The sequence below is a fragment of the Chiloscyllium plagiosum genome, unplaced genomic scaffold (genome assembly GCF_037043375.1).
Source record: "Chiloscyllium plagiosum isolate Xiang-an unplaced genomic scaffold, Cpla_swu_hap1 HiC_scaffold_6, whole genome shotgun sequence".
NCBI classification, from domain to species: domain Eukaryota; kingdom Metazoa; phylum Chordata; class Chondrichthyes; order Orectolobiformes; family Hemiscylliidae; genus Chiloscyllium; species Chiloscyllium plagiosum.
This window is the reverse complement of record NW_028270144.1, coordinates 7,645,708-7,659,536: the sequence shown is the minus strand read 5'-3', so window position 1 is coordinate 7,659,536 and position 13,829 is coordinate 7,645,708. Positions and strand designations below refer to the sequence as shown.

Here is a 13,829-nt window from a genome sequence, read left to right as displayed (position 1 = left end):
CACAAAGTCAGGAAGCTTGTCATTACTGTTGGCAGGACTCAGTCAAGTCAAGGAGGATAGCCTTTGCTCAGGGGTTCGGTAATCTGATCCTAGTGCAGGCCCTGCTTGGGCTGGACAGAGTCAGGATCCTCTTCTCATAAGGGATGTGGAACCAAATGGTGGGCAGCCAACCATTGGTCTGGACCCTTTCTGCCCTACAGTGTGCAGTTTACCTTCTGGAATATGAGAGAGACGAGTGTTCAAGGGAGATGAAAGTGGGTGACACAGCTGTTACTTTTAATGCTGGTGGGATGGTGGCCTGAGAGAGAGAAAGAGAGAGAGAAAAGTCACAGAGGACATGCGCGCAAGGTTAGTTGGAAACTGGGGGAGGTGGCAGTGAGTGGGGGAAGATGTTGCAGATGGAAGTGAGAGTAGTACAGTATGAACTTTGATGGGAGGTGGGTACTGTAGCAGAGATAGAGTGAGCCTGAGGCACCGTAAAGAATGTGCTGGAACTTATTGTGGCGGATGGTGGAGTGGAGACCATTGACCTTCACCATACAGTGTTGCGCATTCTTCCAGACAGCAGATGGTGCACTGACTGGATGGCAACCTCAGACCAAGCTGGCATGGTTTGGTGTTGTGGCTTCCACTGCTGGTCCTGGGGGAGGAAGTCCTTCATTGGCATGGTCTGTGCCAAACAGCAGGATGCCAAAATCCATGTACCGCGAACCATCCCTACCCCGTATTTGCCATATCTCAAACAAATGTCAGCAACTCTGCGGGGTAGCTCCAGACTGAGTGCTTATTTGGGTGAGAAGGAGGACTTTAACAAAAAAAGGTGGCATGAACTCAAGCGATGTGAGCCAATTCCAGGATATACAAAGAATGGGGAGTTCTTCCGGGAACAGCAGGCAGCAAGATGGAGTGGAAATCAGCTGAGACACATCATAGGGGGATGTGATAGGTAATTAACAAGACAGGTTGAGTATGATAGGGCAAGAGAGCTCACTGGGTCTTGTAGTGACATTTTCCAAAAGACTCGACAACTCTGATTAAGACAAAAAAAAGGTCAAATTCAGCCGTAGGAATTTGCTTTAAACCCAATTAACTGGATTCCCATTTGTAACACAGTCTGATTTTACTTTGGATATACTGGTTTGGGGGAGCACATGTTCTTCATGATTCGCTTTGTGAATATTTAGAGAAAGTAGCCATTTGGAACATTTAGTACTTCATATTCAGGAGGAGTTTGAGGCACACTGCATCTTTTGTGATTTTCATGCCCTGCTGTCATGATGCAGAAATATACATTTGAAAATTCTTCTGCTTAGCTTCAGCTATGACACCCATCATCATTCTCCACCCCAAACACTTGTTTTTTTCTAATCACCTTCATTGCAATTTGTGTAACCATCCTCAGGAAACCCTTCTTTCTCCCTTTGGCAGTTGTACTTATCAATTTCCCTCTTACTCATTTTTAACTTGTTGCTGATAATGAGAGGGACATATGTGGTTATTTCAGTTGGAGATGTATTTATCCTGCATGGTCAATTATGTTGACATTGAAATAAATTCCCTCCAACTATTTACTTTGTTGTCTCATTTTATTCAATGAATGTTTCCCACCGCCCCCCCCCCAAACCTCTGAGGTCAACTCTAATAACAAACTGGAGAAAAAGGATCAAAACAACTTGTGAATTTCAGTAATAAACAGCTTAAACTGGTGCAGCTGAGGGTGGCAGATCTATTATGGAAATAACATATCTCCTTTCCTTTTTGTTTAGTTTGGACAGAGATTAAAAAGGGTGATACATAGTCATTGTAATAGTGATAAATAAATAATCTTTAGTATATACATACACATACAGAACTGAAATGACTGCACAGAGACCAGTAACCAGTCACCACAACACCCTTTGTACACTGTACATTGGCAATGACCAACCAGCTTGGAGTCAGTCCCCATAAGGAAGAAATTCTGAATCTCCTATTTATATGTATTTCTTCACAAGGGCTCAGCCCAAACACCAAAAAACAGTGAAGACACATACAAAAAAAAACATACAAAAATTGAGTCCAAGGGCTAAGTCCTGCCACAAAAATCAACATTGTCCTTTTCTCAAAAGTAAAAGAGAAAAGAGTAACACACAGGCAGTAACCAGCCAGTGAAACATCAATCCCCTAATGAGAACTGAGTTACACCTGAAACACATGGTGCACATCGGGAGTTTAGAAATCAGTCCTCACTAAAGGGATACCAGTTAACAAACTGGCTAAATAATTCAGCCAGATCAGGAATCAGGTTTATTCCCCCCCCCCCCCCCCCCCAAAAAAGCAGAAACCAACACTCTGACTGTGGCCCAGCCAGCACAAAGTCAGTCCCCTAAATTGAGAAGACTATGAATCTCCTGGTTATATCTAAATCTTCTTTTTTATTTCAAAAATATACTTTATTCATAAAATAATTTGATGGTCTGTACAGTTGGACATGCCATACATACGTAAACATTCCATTTCTTTGTATACCAAAACAGAGTAATTATTCCTATTTACAGGTCTGTACGATTACATTTTTAACTGAGGCGTCAGCAGAGCCCAAACGGCTACGCGGGCCCCCTGTTCTTCTTTAGGCAGGCAGACGGTACACGGTGGTCTTTCCCCATCGCGCCTTGGCGGCAGGTGCCCCAAGCTTCAGCGCGTCCCTCAACACGTAGTCCTGGACCTTGGAATGTGCCAGTCTGCAACACTCAGTCGGGGTCAACTCCTTCAGCTGGAAGATCAGCAGGTTTCGGACCGCCCAGAGAGTGTCCTTCACCGAGTTGATGATCCTCCAGGCACAGTTGATGTTCGTCTCGGTGTGCGTCCCGGGAACAGACCGTAGAGCACGGAGTCCCACGTCACGGCGCTGCTCGGGACGAACCTCGACAAACACCACTGCATTCCTCTCCAGACTTCCTCTGCGTAGGCACATTCCAGAAGGAGGTGTGTGACAGTCTCGTTCCCCCCCGCAGCCGCTTCGAGGGCAGCGTGCGGTGCGGCTGAGAGTCCGGGCGTGCATAAAGGATTTCACATGCAGAGCTCTTCACACCACCACCCAAGCCATGTCTTGGTGCTTGTTGGAAAGTTCTGGCGATGAGGCATTCTGCCAAATGGCTTTGACAGTCTGCTCAGGGAACCGCTTGATAGGATCCGCCCTCTCTTTTTCCCAAAGGGTCTCAAGGACACTACGTGCTGACCACTTCCTGATGGACTTGTGGTCAAAGGTGTTTTTCTTCATAAACTTCTCCACGAAGGACAGGTGATAGGGAACCGTCCAACTACTCGGAGCGTTCTGCGGCAGCGAGGCCAGGCCCATCCTTCGCAACACCGGGGACAGATAGAACCTCAGTACGTAGTGACACTTGGTGTTTGCGTATCGGGGATCCACACACAGCTTGATGCAGTCACACACAAAGGTGGCCATCAGGGTGAGGGTGACATTGGGTGTATTTTTTCCCCCGTTGCCCAGATCTTTGTACAGCGAGTCCCTTCGGACCCGGTCCATCTTTGACCTCCATATAAACTGGAAAATGGCCCGGGTGACTGCAGCGGCACAGGTTCTGGGAATAGGCCAGACCTGTGCCACGTATAATAGCAATGACAGTGCCTTACACCTGATGACCAGGATTTTTCCGGCGATGGAGAGCGACCGTAGCTTCCATCTGCCCAATTTCTGCCTCACTTTGCTGATACGCTCCTCCCAAGACTTGGCGCACACCCCAGCCCCCCCCGAACCAAATACCCAGCACCTTCAGGTGGTCGGTCCTGATGGTGAAGGGGATCGAGGATTGGTCGGCCCAGTTCCTGAAGAGCATAGCCTCGCTCTTGCCTCGGTTTTCCTTGGCTCCCGAGGCCTATTCGAACTGGTCACATATGCACATGAGTCTGCGCACGGACAGCGGATCAGAGCAGAAAACGGTGACGTCATCCATGTACAGGGAGGCCTTAACCTGCAGGCCCCCGCTGCCAGGAATAGTCACCCCTCTCAAGCTCGCATCCTTCCTGATGGACTTGGCAAATGGCTCTATGCAGCTCACAAACAAGGCAGGAGAGAGAGGGCAGCCCTGCCTGACTCCAGATCTGACTGGGAAGCTATCTGATTCCCACCCATTGATTGAGACTGCACTGACAATGTTGGTGTAGAGCAGTCTGATCCAATTGCAGATTCCCTCCCCAAAGCCCATTTTGGAGAGAACATCTTTCATATACCTGTGTGATATCCTGTCAAAGGCTTTCTCCTGGTCCAGGCTGATCAGGCAGGTGTCCAACCCTCTGTCCTGCACGTAGGCGATTGTATCCCTGAGGAGTGCGAGACTCTCAGCGATCTTCCTGCCCGGCAAGCACAGGTTTGGTCAGGGTGAATCACCAACCCCAGAGCAGACCTGACCCGGTTAGCAATTACCTTTTATAGAATTTTGTAATCCGCATTCAACAGTGAGATTGGTTTCCAATTTCTGAGTTCCTCCCTCTCCCCCTTCCACTTGTAGAGGAGGATGATGATTCCTTTCCTCATGGATTCACTCATGGTACCTGCCCGAAGCATACTGACATACACCTCCAGCAGGTCCTGGCCAATCAAGTCCCACAGAGCGGAATAGAGCTCGACCGGTAAGCCGTTGCTTCAGGGAGTTTTATTCTTTTTGAAGGACTCGAGGGCCTTGGTCAGCTCGTCCAGAGATAGCGGCTGGTCCAGCCTCTCCTGTGTTCTGTCGTCTAAGACCTCCGTGATAGAGGACAGAAACAACTGGGAGGCCGTGCTGTCGGTCGGCTTCACGTCATACAGACTGGCATAGAAGGATTTACCGATCCTCATGATGTCAGCCTGAGATGGCGTTACCAAGCCATCTTCTTCCTTCAGGCTGCTGAGCACAGAGCTCTCTTTGTGCACTTTCTGGAAGAAGAAACGTGAGCATGTCTCGTCCTGCTCCACCAAGCGGACCCTGGACCGGAAGATTATCTTGGAGGCCTCCGAGGCAAAGAGCAAGGCTTGCTGGCCCTTCACCTCCTTGAGGTCCTCCGTGACATCGACCCCCATCATCTGCAGCAGGAGCAGGTTCTGCATACTTTCCTGGAGCTGGGACAGTTTGCCCTGTCTCTCTCTCGCCTCCTGAACACCTTTGAGGATGAAGAACCTCTTGATGTTCCCTTTTACTGTTTCCCACCAGTCCGCTGGGGACTGAAAGAGGGGCTTCATGGTTCTCCAACCTGCGTAGTCCCTCTTGAGCTCCTCAATGTTTCCCGGGGTCAACAGCGTTGTGTTCAGCTTCCACATTCTCTTACCAGCCCGCTGCTCTTCCTGTAGGTGACAGTCGGCCAGCAGGAGGCAGTGGTCAGAGAAGAACACCGGGTTGACGTCGGTGGATCTGACCGAGAGCGTTCGGGACACAAACAGGTAATCTATCCTTGAGCGGATAGACCCGTCTGTCCGTGACCAGATGTATCTACGCTGTGCTCCGTCTGCAGGGGTGCTGAAGACGTTGTGCAGCTTGGCATCTTTTACCGTGTCCATCAGGGCTCTGGACATGGTGTCCAGTTTACTGTCCCCCCCGCCGGATCGTCCATCTGCATCAATGATACAGTTGAAGTCTCCGGCCAGAATGACTGGCCTGGACGTAGCCAGCAACAGTGGAAGCTGCTGCAGGATGGCCAACCGTTCCCTCTTACCCACTGGGGCCTACACATTAATCAGTCTCAGGGGAGCATTCCTGTACATGACGTCGGTGACGAGGAAGCGCCCGCCCACCACCTCATTAACCTCAGAGATGTTGAAGTTGCCTCCTCGCAACAGGATACCCGGGCTGGAGGCGCAGCTATCGTTGCCCCCCAACCAAACTGACGGCCCATGGGCCCACAAGCTCGACCACCTCCTGTAGCTGCTGAGGTGTGGTATCCCACAGTCCTGCAGGAACAGGACGTCAGCTTTAACGTTGGCCAGGAAGGCCATCGTAGAAACACATCGCATAGCCGATTTGATGCTACGCACATTGATGCTGGCAATTTTTGACCCCATTTTAACAGTTTACAAGGTTAACAGTGTCCATTTGCTGCTGGTCTTGCCCCTTTGGGGTAGCTGTGTGCATCCCCGTGGTGACGGCAAACTGCTGGACCCTCCCAGGGCTGAGGTAGCTGTCCGGCTCCACACTGGAGCCATTTCCCCACTCTGGTGTCTTCGGGTCGGGCCCAGGGTCCGCACAGTCCAGTTCTCCATCTGACAGCGGGGCTGTCACAGGACCGCTGCTCCCAGTTACCTGGAACTGTGGGCCGGTGGGTACCTCTTGGTTCTCACCGGGTGTGGGGAGGCCTTTAGACATCCCCTCAGAGGGATCATCTTTTCCTGCTTGGGCGGTGCTGCCTTCCTTTTTCCCCACGGCGCTCTGTCTCTTCCTCTGGTGACGACCCTCCTTGCGCCCGTCCTCACCGTCGGAAGAGCTGCCTGTATCCTCATCGTGTAGGTGTCGCTTCCCCCTTTGCTGGGTGGCTTTGGCGTCTTTGAGAGGTTTCCTCTTCCTGGTTTTGACAGTAATCCAATCCTCTGCCTCCTTTGGACCCTCCTCTTCCATTTCCTCCGTCTGTCTTGAAGGAGCTTGGATCGGCTGCTGCATCTCCCCGCTGTCTGCCGTCTGCTCCGCTACAGCCTGCCCTTCCTTCTGGGTGCCTCCAGACACCATTCCCGTGCTGTTTTGTGGTACCTTGCTGGTCTTAGGCGGTCCATGGCTCATGTTGCCACCTCCGGCCATCTGTGCATAGGTGGCAGCCCCTCGTCTTGGGCAGGCCTTGTACATGTGGCCCGCCTCTCCGCACAGATTACAGTACTTGGCCTCCTTACATTCCTTGGTCGGGTGGCCTTCCTGCTTGCAGTTTCGGCAGACGGTCACCTTACAATCCGCCACCTTGTGGCCTGACCTCCCGCAGGTTCGGCACACTTTCGACTGCCATGCGTATGTCAGGTAACCTCTGCTTCCTCCGATGGCAAAGCTGGAGAGTGGGTGGAGGATGTTCCCACTGGCATCGGCCTCAGGGTTACCCTGACCTGTCGTTTGCTGGTCCAGATCCCGAAAGGATCGACCACATTGGTACGCTCTCCCTCGACCTGAACATATCTTCTCAGGAAGGTCAGGACATCTGCATCACCCAGGATGTCCTGATTGGCCCAGGTTAACAACCCTAATACAAGATCTCATTGTCAATAAGATCCAACTGGTTCCAATCACATTATAGTTGTGTTTAGCTTTTATTTAATTGGAGCATAATTATTCAAACAAGTGATAAATCGGAACCCTAATTTAATAAAGCGAATTTGCATGGGTTCAAGATGTGAACTGAATTATTTCACGAGGTAAGTTGCACTAAGATGCAAAATGCAATTTAAGCATGAGCAATCTAGATCAAGTTATCATAGTCAGAAATTATAGTTATTAGAAATAATTCAAAAATTTTGTTCATTAGTACTCTTGCTGAAGGCATTGTTACCAAATTAAAATTCTAGTTCAGCAATAGATTATTGTGATAATTCTTATTTGTGAGAAAACATTGTAATTGTGCTTATGGGAGTACAGAAAAGATTTGACACTGAACCACATGTTAGGCAGATGACCAAAGGGGTAGATTTTAAGATTTAAAAAAAACTAGATTAGTTTGGGATTATGTTCAGCATGGACTGGTTGGACCAAAGAGTCTGTTTCCATGATGTATGACTCTATAAAGAGGTTACAAGTGAACACTGCATGTGTTTGTATAGACAAAAAGAAATGGGAACAAATCCCTACAAAGGACACTGAATTGTTAGATCCAAAAAAGAATTGCTCCGATAATTTTTAATGTTCCAAAATCCCTTATTACCATTTGTATGAAGAATAATGTAAAGTAAGCTGGTCTTAAGAATTAAGATTTGCATCAAAGATTGCAATTATTGACTTCCTTATTTGTCACTAGATTTCAGTGGCCTTCTTTTGGAAGGCAGGGCATAAATGATTAGTTATGTTAGGATGGGTACTCAGGCATATATAGGCCACAGTAAGATGGTAGGTTTTATTTTTAAAGGATATTAGTGAAGCAGTTGTGTTTTTACAATTGTATCATGGTCAGTTTATCAATTCCACGTTTTAATTCTAGATTTCTGCCATTGAAAGAATAAAACAATTTCATGAAGATATGAGCAGGTCATGAGATTGGAAAGGACATTTAAGAAACAGTAAAGGACGACCATATTAATGAAAAGAGCCATTCAAGCAGGAGGAAAAGCCAGCTGGAAAGGAAAATGAGAAGCAAACATTGGTTCTCTGGAGAATAATCTGATGAATTACTGATGAAAAAAAATTAGGGAAACTGGGGATAAAGTGAACAGACATTTTGTATCTGTGGAGGATACAAATAACACAAGTTGTTGTGTAGCAAGAAAAGAATTGAGGGAGGAACTTTAAATAATGACAATCGTCAGTGAAAGGATAGTCAGCAAGTTATTAGAACAAAACACTGATAAGCCTCCAAGTCTTCACCTTGTAGTGCGAAAATAAATGGCTTTTAATGTAATAGATTCATTAGATTCAAAATTTCCAGAATTCTTAGATTCTGGAAAGGTTCCATCGGATTGTAAAATAGTAAATTTAACTCCTCCAGTCAGGAAAAGGAGAAATACAGAAAGTAGGAAACTACAGACCAGATAGTTTTACATCTGCCATAAGGAAAATGCTGGGGTCTATTATTGAGGAGGATATTGTGAGGCATTGAAAAATCTCAATACGCTTAAGCGAAGTTAAAATGGGAGTCATGTTTGACTAATTCATTAGGAATCCTTGTGGAATTAACAAGAAATTTGGGTCAGAGGGAACCTGTGGACATTGCATACTTTGATTTCCAGCAGTTGTTAAATGGCTGTATGAGCTGTCAGCCAATCTTGTAACCGAGCAATTCTCTGGTTCCAGCAGATCCACCCAGAGAAGGGACCATTGCAGCTCGACCTTTAAGAGTTTAATTTGGTACCTGTCATGATCAGAAGCTTCAATCTTCAGGGTGGACAAGACACAGAAGTGAGTCATAAGGCTGATTGCTCTTCCCATTAGAGATTAAAATGATTTTCTCACTTGAACCCAGAACTCCTGCCACACTGCTGATAAAATTGCAATGAAGATGGGGAGAGGGAGCTAAGCAATAGGAAGAGCGCCATATCTGGATGTCCAATTTTACAGCCCTGCCCCATCCTGCCCATTAGATTTCTTGGCATTCCTAGTCTTGGATGAGGGTGAAATCCTGCCACAAGAATTGCATTATTAAATTTATTGAAGTTAGAGAAGATGAATGGATAATTATTAGTTCTATCAATCTAGAAATAAAGAAACTCAAACCATGCCAAGGACAAATGTCTTGAGGATGGTTTGTAACTGGGATTCACACTGAGTGGGCAATGGACAAGACAGATACTATGCCAGTCCCCTCCTTGTCGTGGTCCTGATGGTTTTCAGTGACAGGCTGTAACTTGGCCCCTGAAACTCCCATCAAGCATCACGTCAGGCTACTCAACCCTTGCTACCAATTGGTACAGAACAACCGACTTCAGCTCACACTATAAAATTTTAGAGGTTCAGAGTTATTGACTCAGTGTAATTTTCCCCCTTCCTGAAGATGAGGAAGATGGCAAGATAGGCAAATAATCGAGCGAGTTGACCCTGCAGAGTGAGTCATCTTCTCCTTGCCACCTTCGCAATAAAGCACTGGGCAAGAAGAGCCACAGGCAATTTCCTCAAGTTGCTCACAACTACAGGCCATTAGGTATTAATTGTGGGCTACCTAAGTGTCTCACCTCACTGACCTAATTATTCACCTTCCTAGGAGGTGAGGCATGTGGTTGGTATACCAACTGGAATACCAGGCCACCAGCCTACTGTTTGGGTCAGGGGCTTCCATTTGCTCCAATCTGAGGCTAATCAGTCACATGGCAGGAATGGGAGGTGATGACTGAGAGTCATACCTCTCTGCTCTTGCCGCTGAGCTTCCCTCTCCCCACAACTCTCACCCTGCAGCACGTAAAGGCAAAGAAATGACTCAGCTTCTTGCTGCTGATTTCCTGCAGACCAAGCTTCCAACAACACAGGAAGTCTAACTGGTTAGCAGCTTCTGGGAAGGTGGGACTTCAGCAGCAAGACCTGTGATACTCTGAGGCTCACCAGTTAGCTCTTAAACTGATGGAGAGAGCTCGTCAAATCGCACTCCAGCAATGGAGTTGCCCATCAGTGCCACTGAAGACACCCATTCTCACATTTAGGGTGATTATAGAACCCTTGGCCTTTGCACCAATGTCAGAACCATTCCTCCAAGCGATCCTGAAAGCCTACACATTTATTTTTCTTGAGCCCAATTTCCTTTTGCAAATCTTATTGATTCTATGGCTGTGGATAGGATTCTGCTTTAACCATGCTCATAAGGTTACCGGTTTTTGGTGAGTGCACAAGCTTTGTGTGAACAAAAGTCCAAAAGGAGTGTGTTCAGGTTTACTGTTGCTGATTTCATTGCCTCCTGGGAGCAACTGAAAACCCTCCTCCTGCTCGTGACGACAACCAATAATCCTCCATGTCCACTTCCTTGTGGTTTTGTGCTACCCCAAAACCAGGAGGAAACATGCTGATTTTGACAAAAGTTCACACACAGGACAAGATTACGGTTAGCATTTATTGCCCAGACGACAGTTAAGAGCGAACCACATTGCTGAACTGAGTCTAGATTAGAGCGATGCTGGAAAAGCACAGCAGGCCAGACAGCATCTGAGGAGCAGAAAAATAGACATTTCGGGCAAAAGCCCTGCCCAGAACGTTGATTTTCCTGCTCCTCGGATGCTGCCTGACCTTCTGTGCTTTCCCAGCACCACTCTAATCTAGATTCTGATCTCCAGCGTCTGCAGTCCTCACTTACGCCTACATTGCTGAACTGAGTCAGCCATCACTGAACTGAGCAAGACCATAGAAAACTGGAGCCAGAGTAGACCATTCAGCCACTCTGCCATTCAATATGATCATGGTCCAACTCAGTTTCTTGAAAACATTCAATGTTTTGGCCTTAACCGCTTTCTCTGCTGGCGCACCAGTTCCTGGGGAAGAAAATTTTCCTTATATCAAATCTGAAATGGCCTATCCCATATCCTTAGATTGCGATCTCTGGTTCTGGTCTCCTCGCTCACTGGGAACATCCTTCCTGCATTTACTCTGTCTAGTCCTGTTAGGTCTTTTACAGGATTCTCACTTTTTTTTCTAAACTCCGGTGAATATAATTGCAGAATCCCCTCACACGCCAGCTCTGTCAACCTCAGGAATCAGAGGAGGTAAGGCTGGCGGGCTTCCCTGGCTTAAGAACAGCAGTGAACAAGATTTATTTGAAATTACAATTGACATTAGGCCAGAACTTTAGCTTGGGGCTTTTAAATTACTAGTGACATTGCCAGAAGCTGCCAGCCTCCTCAATTAATATGCCTTTGTCAAGAGCAGAAAGTGTCTGTCCTCGAGAAAATATAAGTATTCATTTCTGGCCCAGCAGAAAATCTTGTGTTCACATTCTGCACAGACGGCCAACAGAGCAAACTCTTATATTGATGGAATTTCGCACTATAAAAGAACAGCCTTGTCTTAGCCTGGATTCCTAAATTCTTCTGCAGGAGCCTTGGCTCAAAACAGTTTATTTTACTAGCTCCTGAAAATCCACATTTACCTTGAATAAACCAAATACAAACATTGGGAGTCTTCCTAGCTCAGTATTACTTTTATTGCAAAATGACCATCATATGTGGCTGTGTTTTGGAAGTGGGAAATGCTACAAAATGTTACAGAACAAGTAGCAGTGCATACTTAGGGTTAATCTTAGAGTAGGATAAAAGGTCAGCACAGCATAGAGCACTGAAGGGCCTGTACTGTTCGATGATACCTTCCTGAAATTCTGAACAGCTTGGTCACCAGCATTTTCTAAAACCTCTTATCCCCTTCTCACTTCTAACCCCACTCAACAAAACCTGGACTGACATTCTTTATATACACACCAACAGGTTCAAAAACAGTTTCTTTCCTGCTTAATGGAGTTCTCTAACTTCAAAAAGTGTTGATCTTGTTTTGTAAACTGCATGCCTTGCTCTGAGTACCCTGTGATCTGTGTGTCCTTGTCTGCTGTGATCTGCCTGTACTGTTGGCAAAACAGAACTTTTTACTGTCCCTAGGTGCATGTGAGTCAGGAAATGTGATGCTGGAAAAGCACAGCCGGTCAGGCAGCATCCGAGGAGCAGGAGAGAGTCGATCTCTGGAACATAAGCCCTTCATCAGGATGCTACCTGGCCGGCTGTGCTTTCCAACACCACAGTTTCTGACGCTGATCTCCTGCATCTGCAGTCCTCACTTTCCCCGGGGTACATGTGACTACAATAAATCAAATCAGATTAAAAAGGACCACATCTCGGGTCACTGCAGCAATGTTGATCCACCCAAAAGTTTCTAATTTGCAAAATCAATGGAGCAGCTGGTATGGGGATTTGGGCAGGAGACTGCATAGTTAACTGGAGCAAGTGGGGATGCACTGGGAGGAGATTCTGTGAATAGAAATAAAAAAAAAGGGTGATGCACACCAGCCGGTCCTATGCAGCCAAGAGACCTCAACAGTCTTCCAGACAGACAGCTTGTTGCCTCAAAACCCAACCAAGAGCCTCTGACCGCTTTCACGTTTTCCATTCGCAGGCACAAGTCAGATAATGCATTCGGGGCGTGAGTTGCTTACGTTTTTGTCATTGACCTTCCAGAAGTAGAAAGCTCCAATCGCTCCGAGGACGAGCAAGGCAGCTCCGGTGATGAGGATCACGGCTCCGATCTTGAGCAGGCGCCCACTCCTGCTGCTGCTCCCGGGGGGTGTCACAGCCACCGCGTACGCCTTCAACACACACACACACAGCAACACTTTACAAAGCGGGCACCTCAAAACAATTACAATATACGCACAGTACAACTAGCAAAGAAATGCCACAGCCCCTTCCTGAGACCATGACCTTTGGAGAGCAGATTGCATTATGAATTGATCATTAGAAAAAAGTTCATTTTCTTTTTTTTTAAAAAAAAAATTCCTCCAGACAAGTTTTATTGGACCCAATCCGATGCAGCTGAACAAAGACTGCCGGATAAAACGGCTTCCGAGCCTAGAGACCCGGGTTCACGTCCCACTCCTTCCAGAGCTTGATTAGAAAATAGATTTTTATAACTGGTGATTATTTCATTGCTACTTGTACTGATCCCAGAATTTTAAAAATCCCTGGCCTTTTGAAAATAAGCACTTTTTTCTGCCAATTAAAAAAAAACGACCAAAACCGATGCTTTTCAAATTGCTAATCAATCCATTTTCTCGTGATAATGTATGGACATTCCTAAAAGGTTTTTAGAAAGTTTGGACTAAGTGTGCATCGAGGTTAGTTTAAAATGCCATTCCAAAAGTGCCAGTAAATTGAGCTTGAAAAGACTTACAGGCGGGAGGCATTGCTCCAGGTCGGCTGGCCCCGCCAGAGCTATGGGCACTTTTTCTGATGTTTCTACCATGGTGTCAGCTCCGCACTGACCCTCTGTGTAAAAGTCCAGTCTCCTTACACTAGGCAACAGTGCTCTGAATACTTATAATCCCAGCCGTTCCCCCACTGCTCCCACACAGAACACACACACCCCTCACTCACCACCTCGCGTCATTTCCTTGAAGAACAATTCACTTATTTAAGAATTTGAAGAGTAACTCTGTTACTCCTGCAAGTGCAAGGCTTAATACACTTCAGTTAAAAAAGACATCGTACCTCAATATTTAAAATA

The 13,829-nt window shown here is 46.7% G+C and overlaps 1 protein-coding gene across 1 annotated transcript in view; it reads right to left on the bottom strand.

The window, feature by feature from the left end:
- Positions 1–13,627, bottom strand: part of cnmd (chondromodulin) — a 72,019-nt gene extending 58,392 nt beyond the window's left edge. Inside the window, exons 1-2 of the mRNA XM_043691168.2 lie at positions 13,497–13,627; positions 12,763–12,912 (exon numbers count right to left, since the gene is read on the bottom strand). Coding sequence (XP_043547103.1) covers positions 12,763–12,912; positions 13,497–13,568 — 222 coding nt within the window. The 5' untranslated portion in view covers positions 13,569–13,627. The remainder of the gene's footprint in view (positions 1–12,762; positions 12,913–13,496) is intronic.
- Between the last annotated feature and the right edge of the window lie 202 nt (positions 13,628–13,829).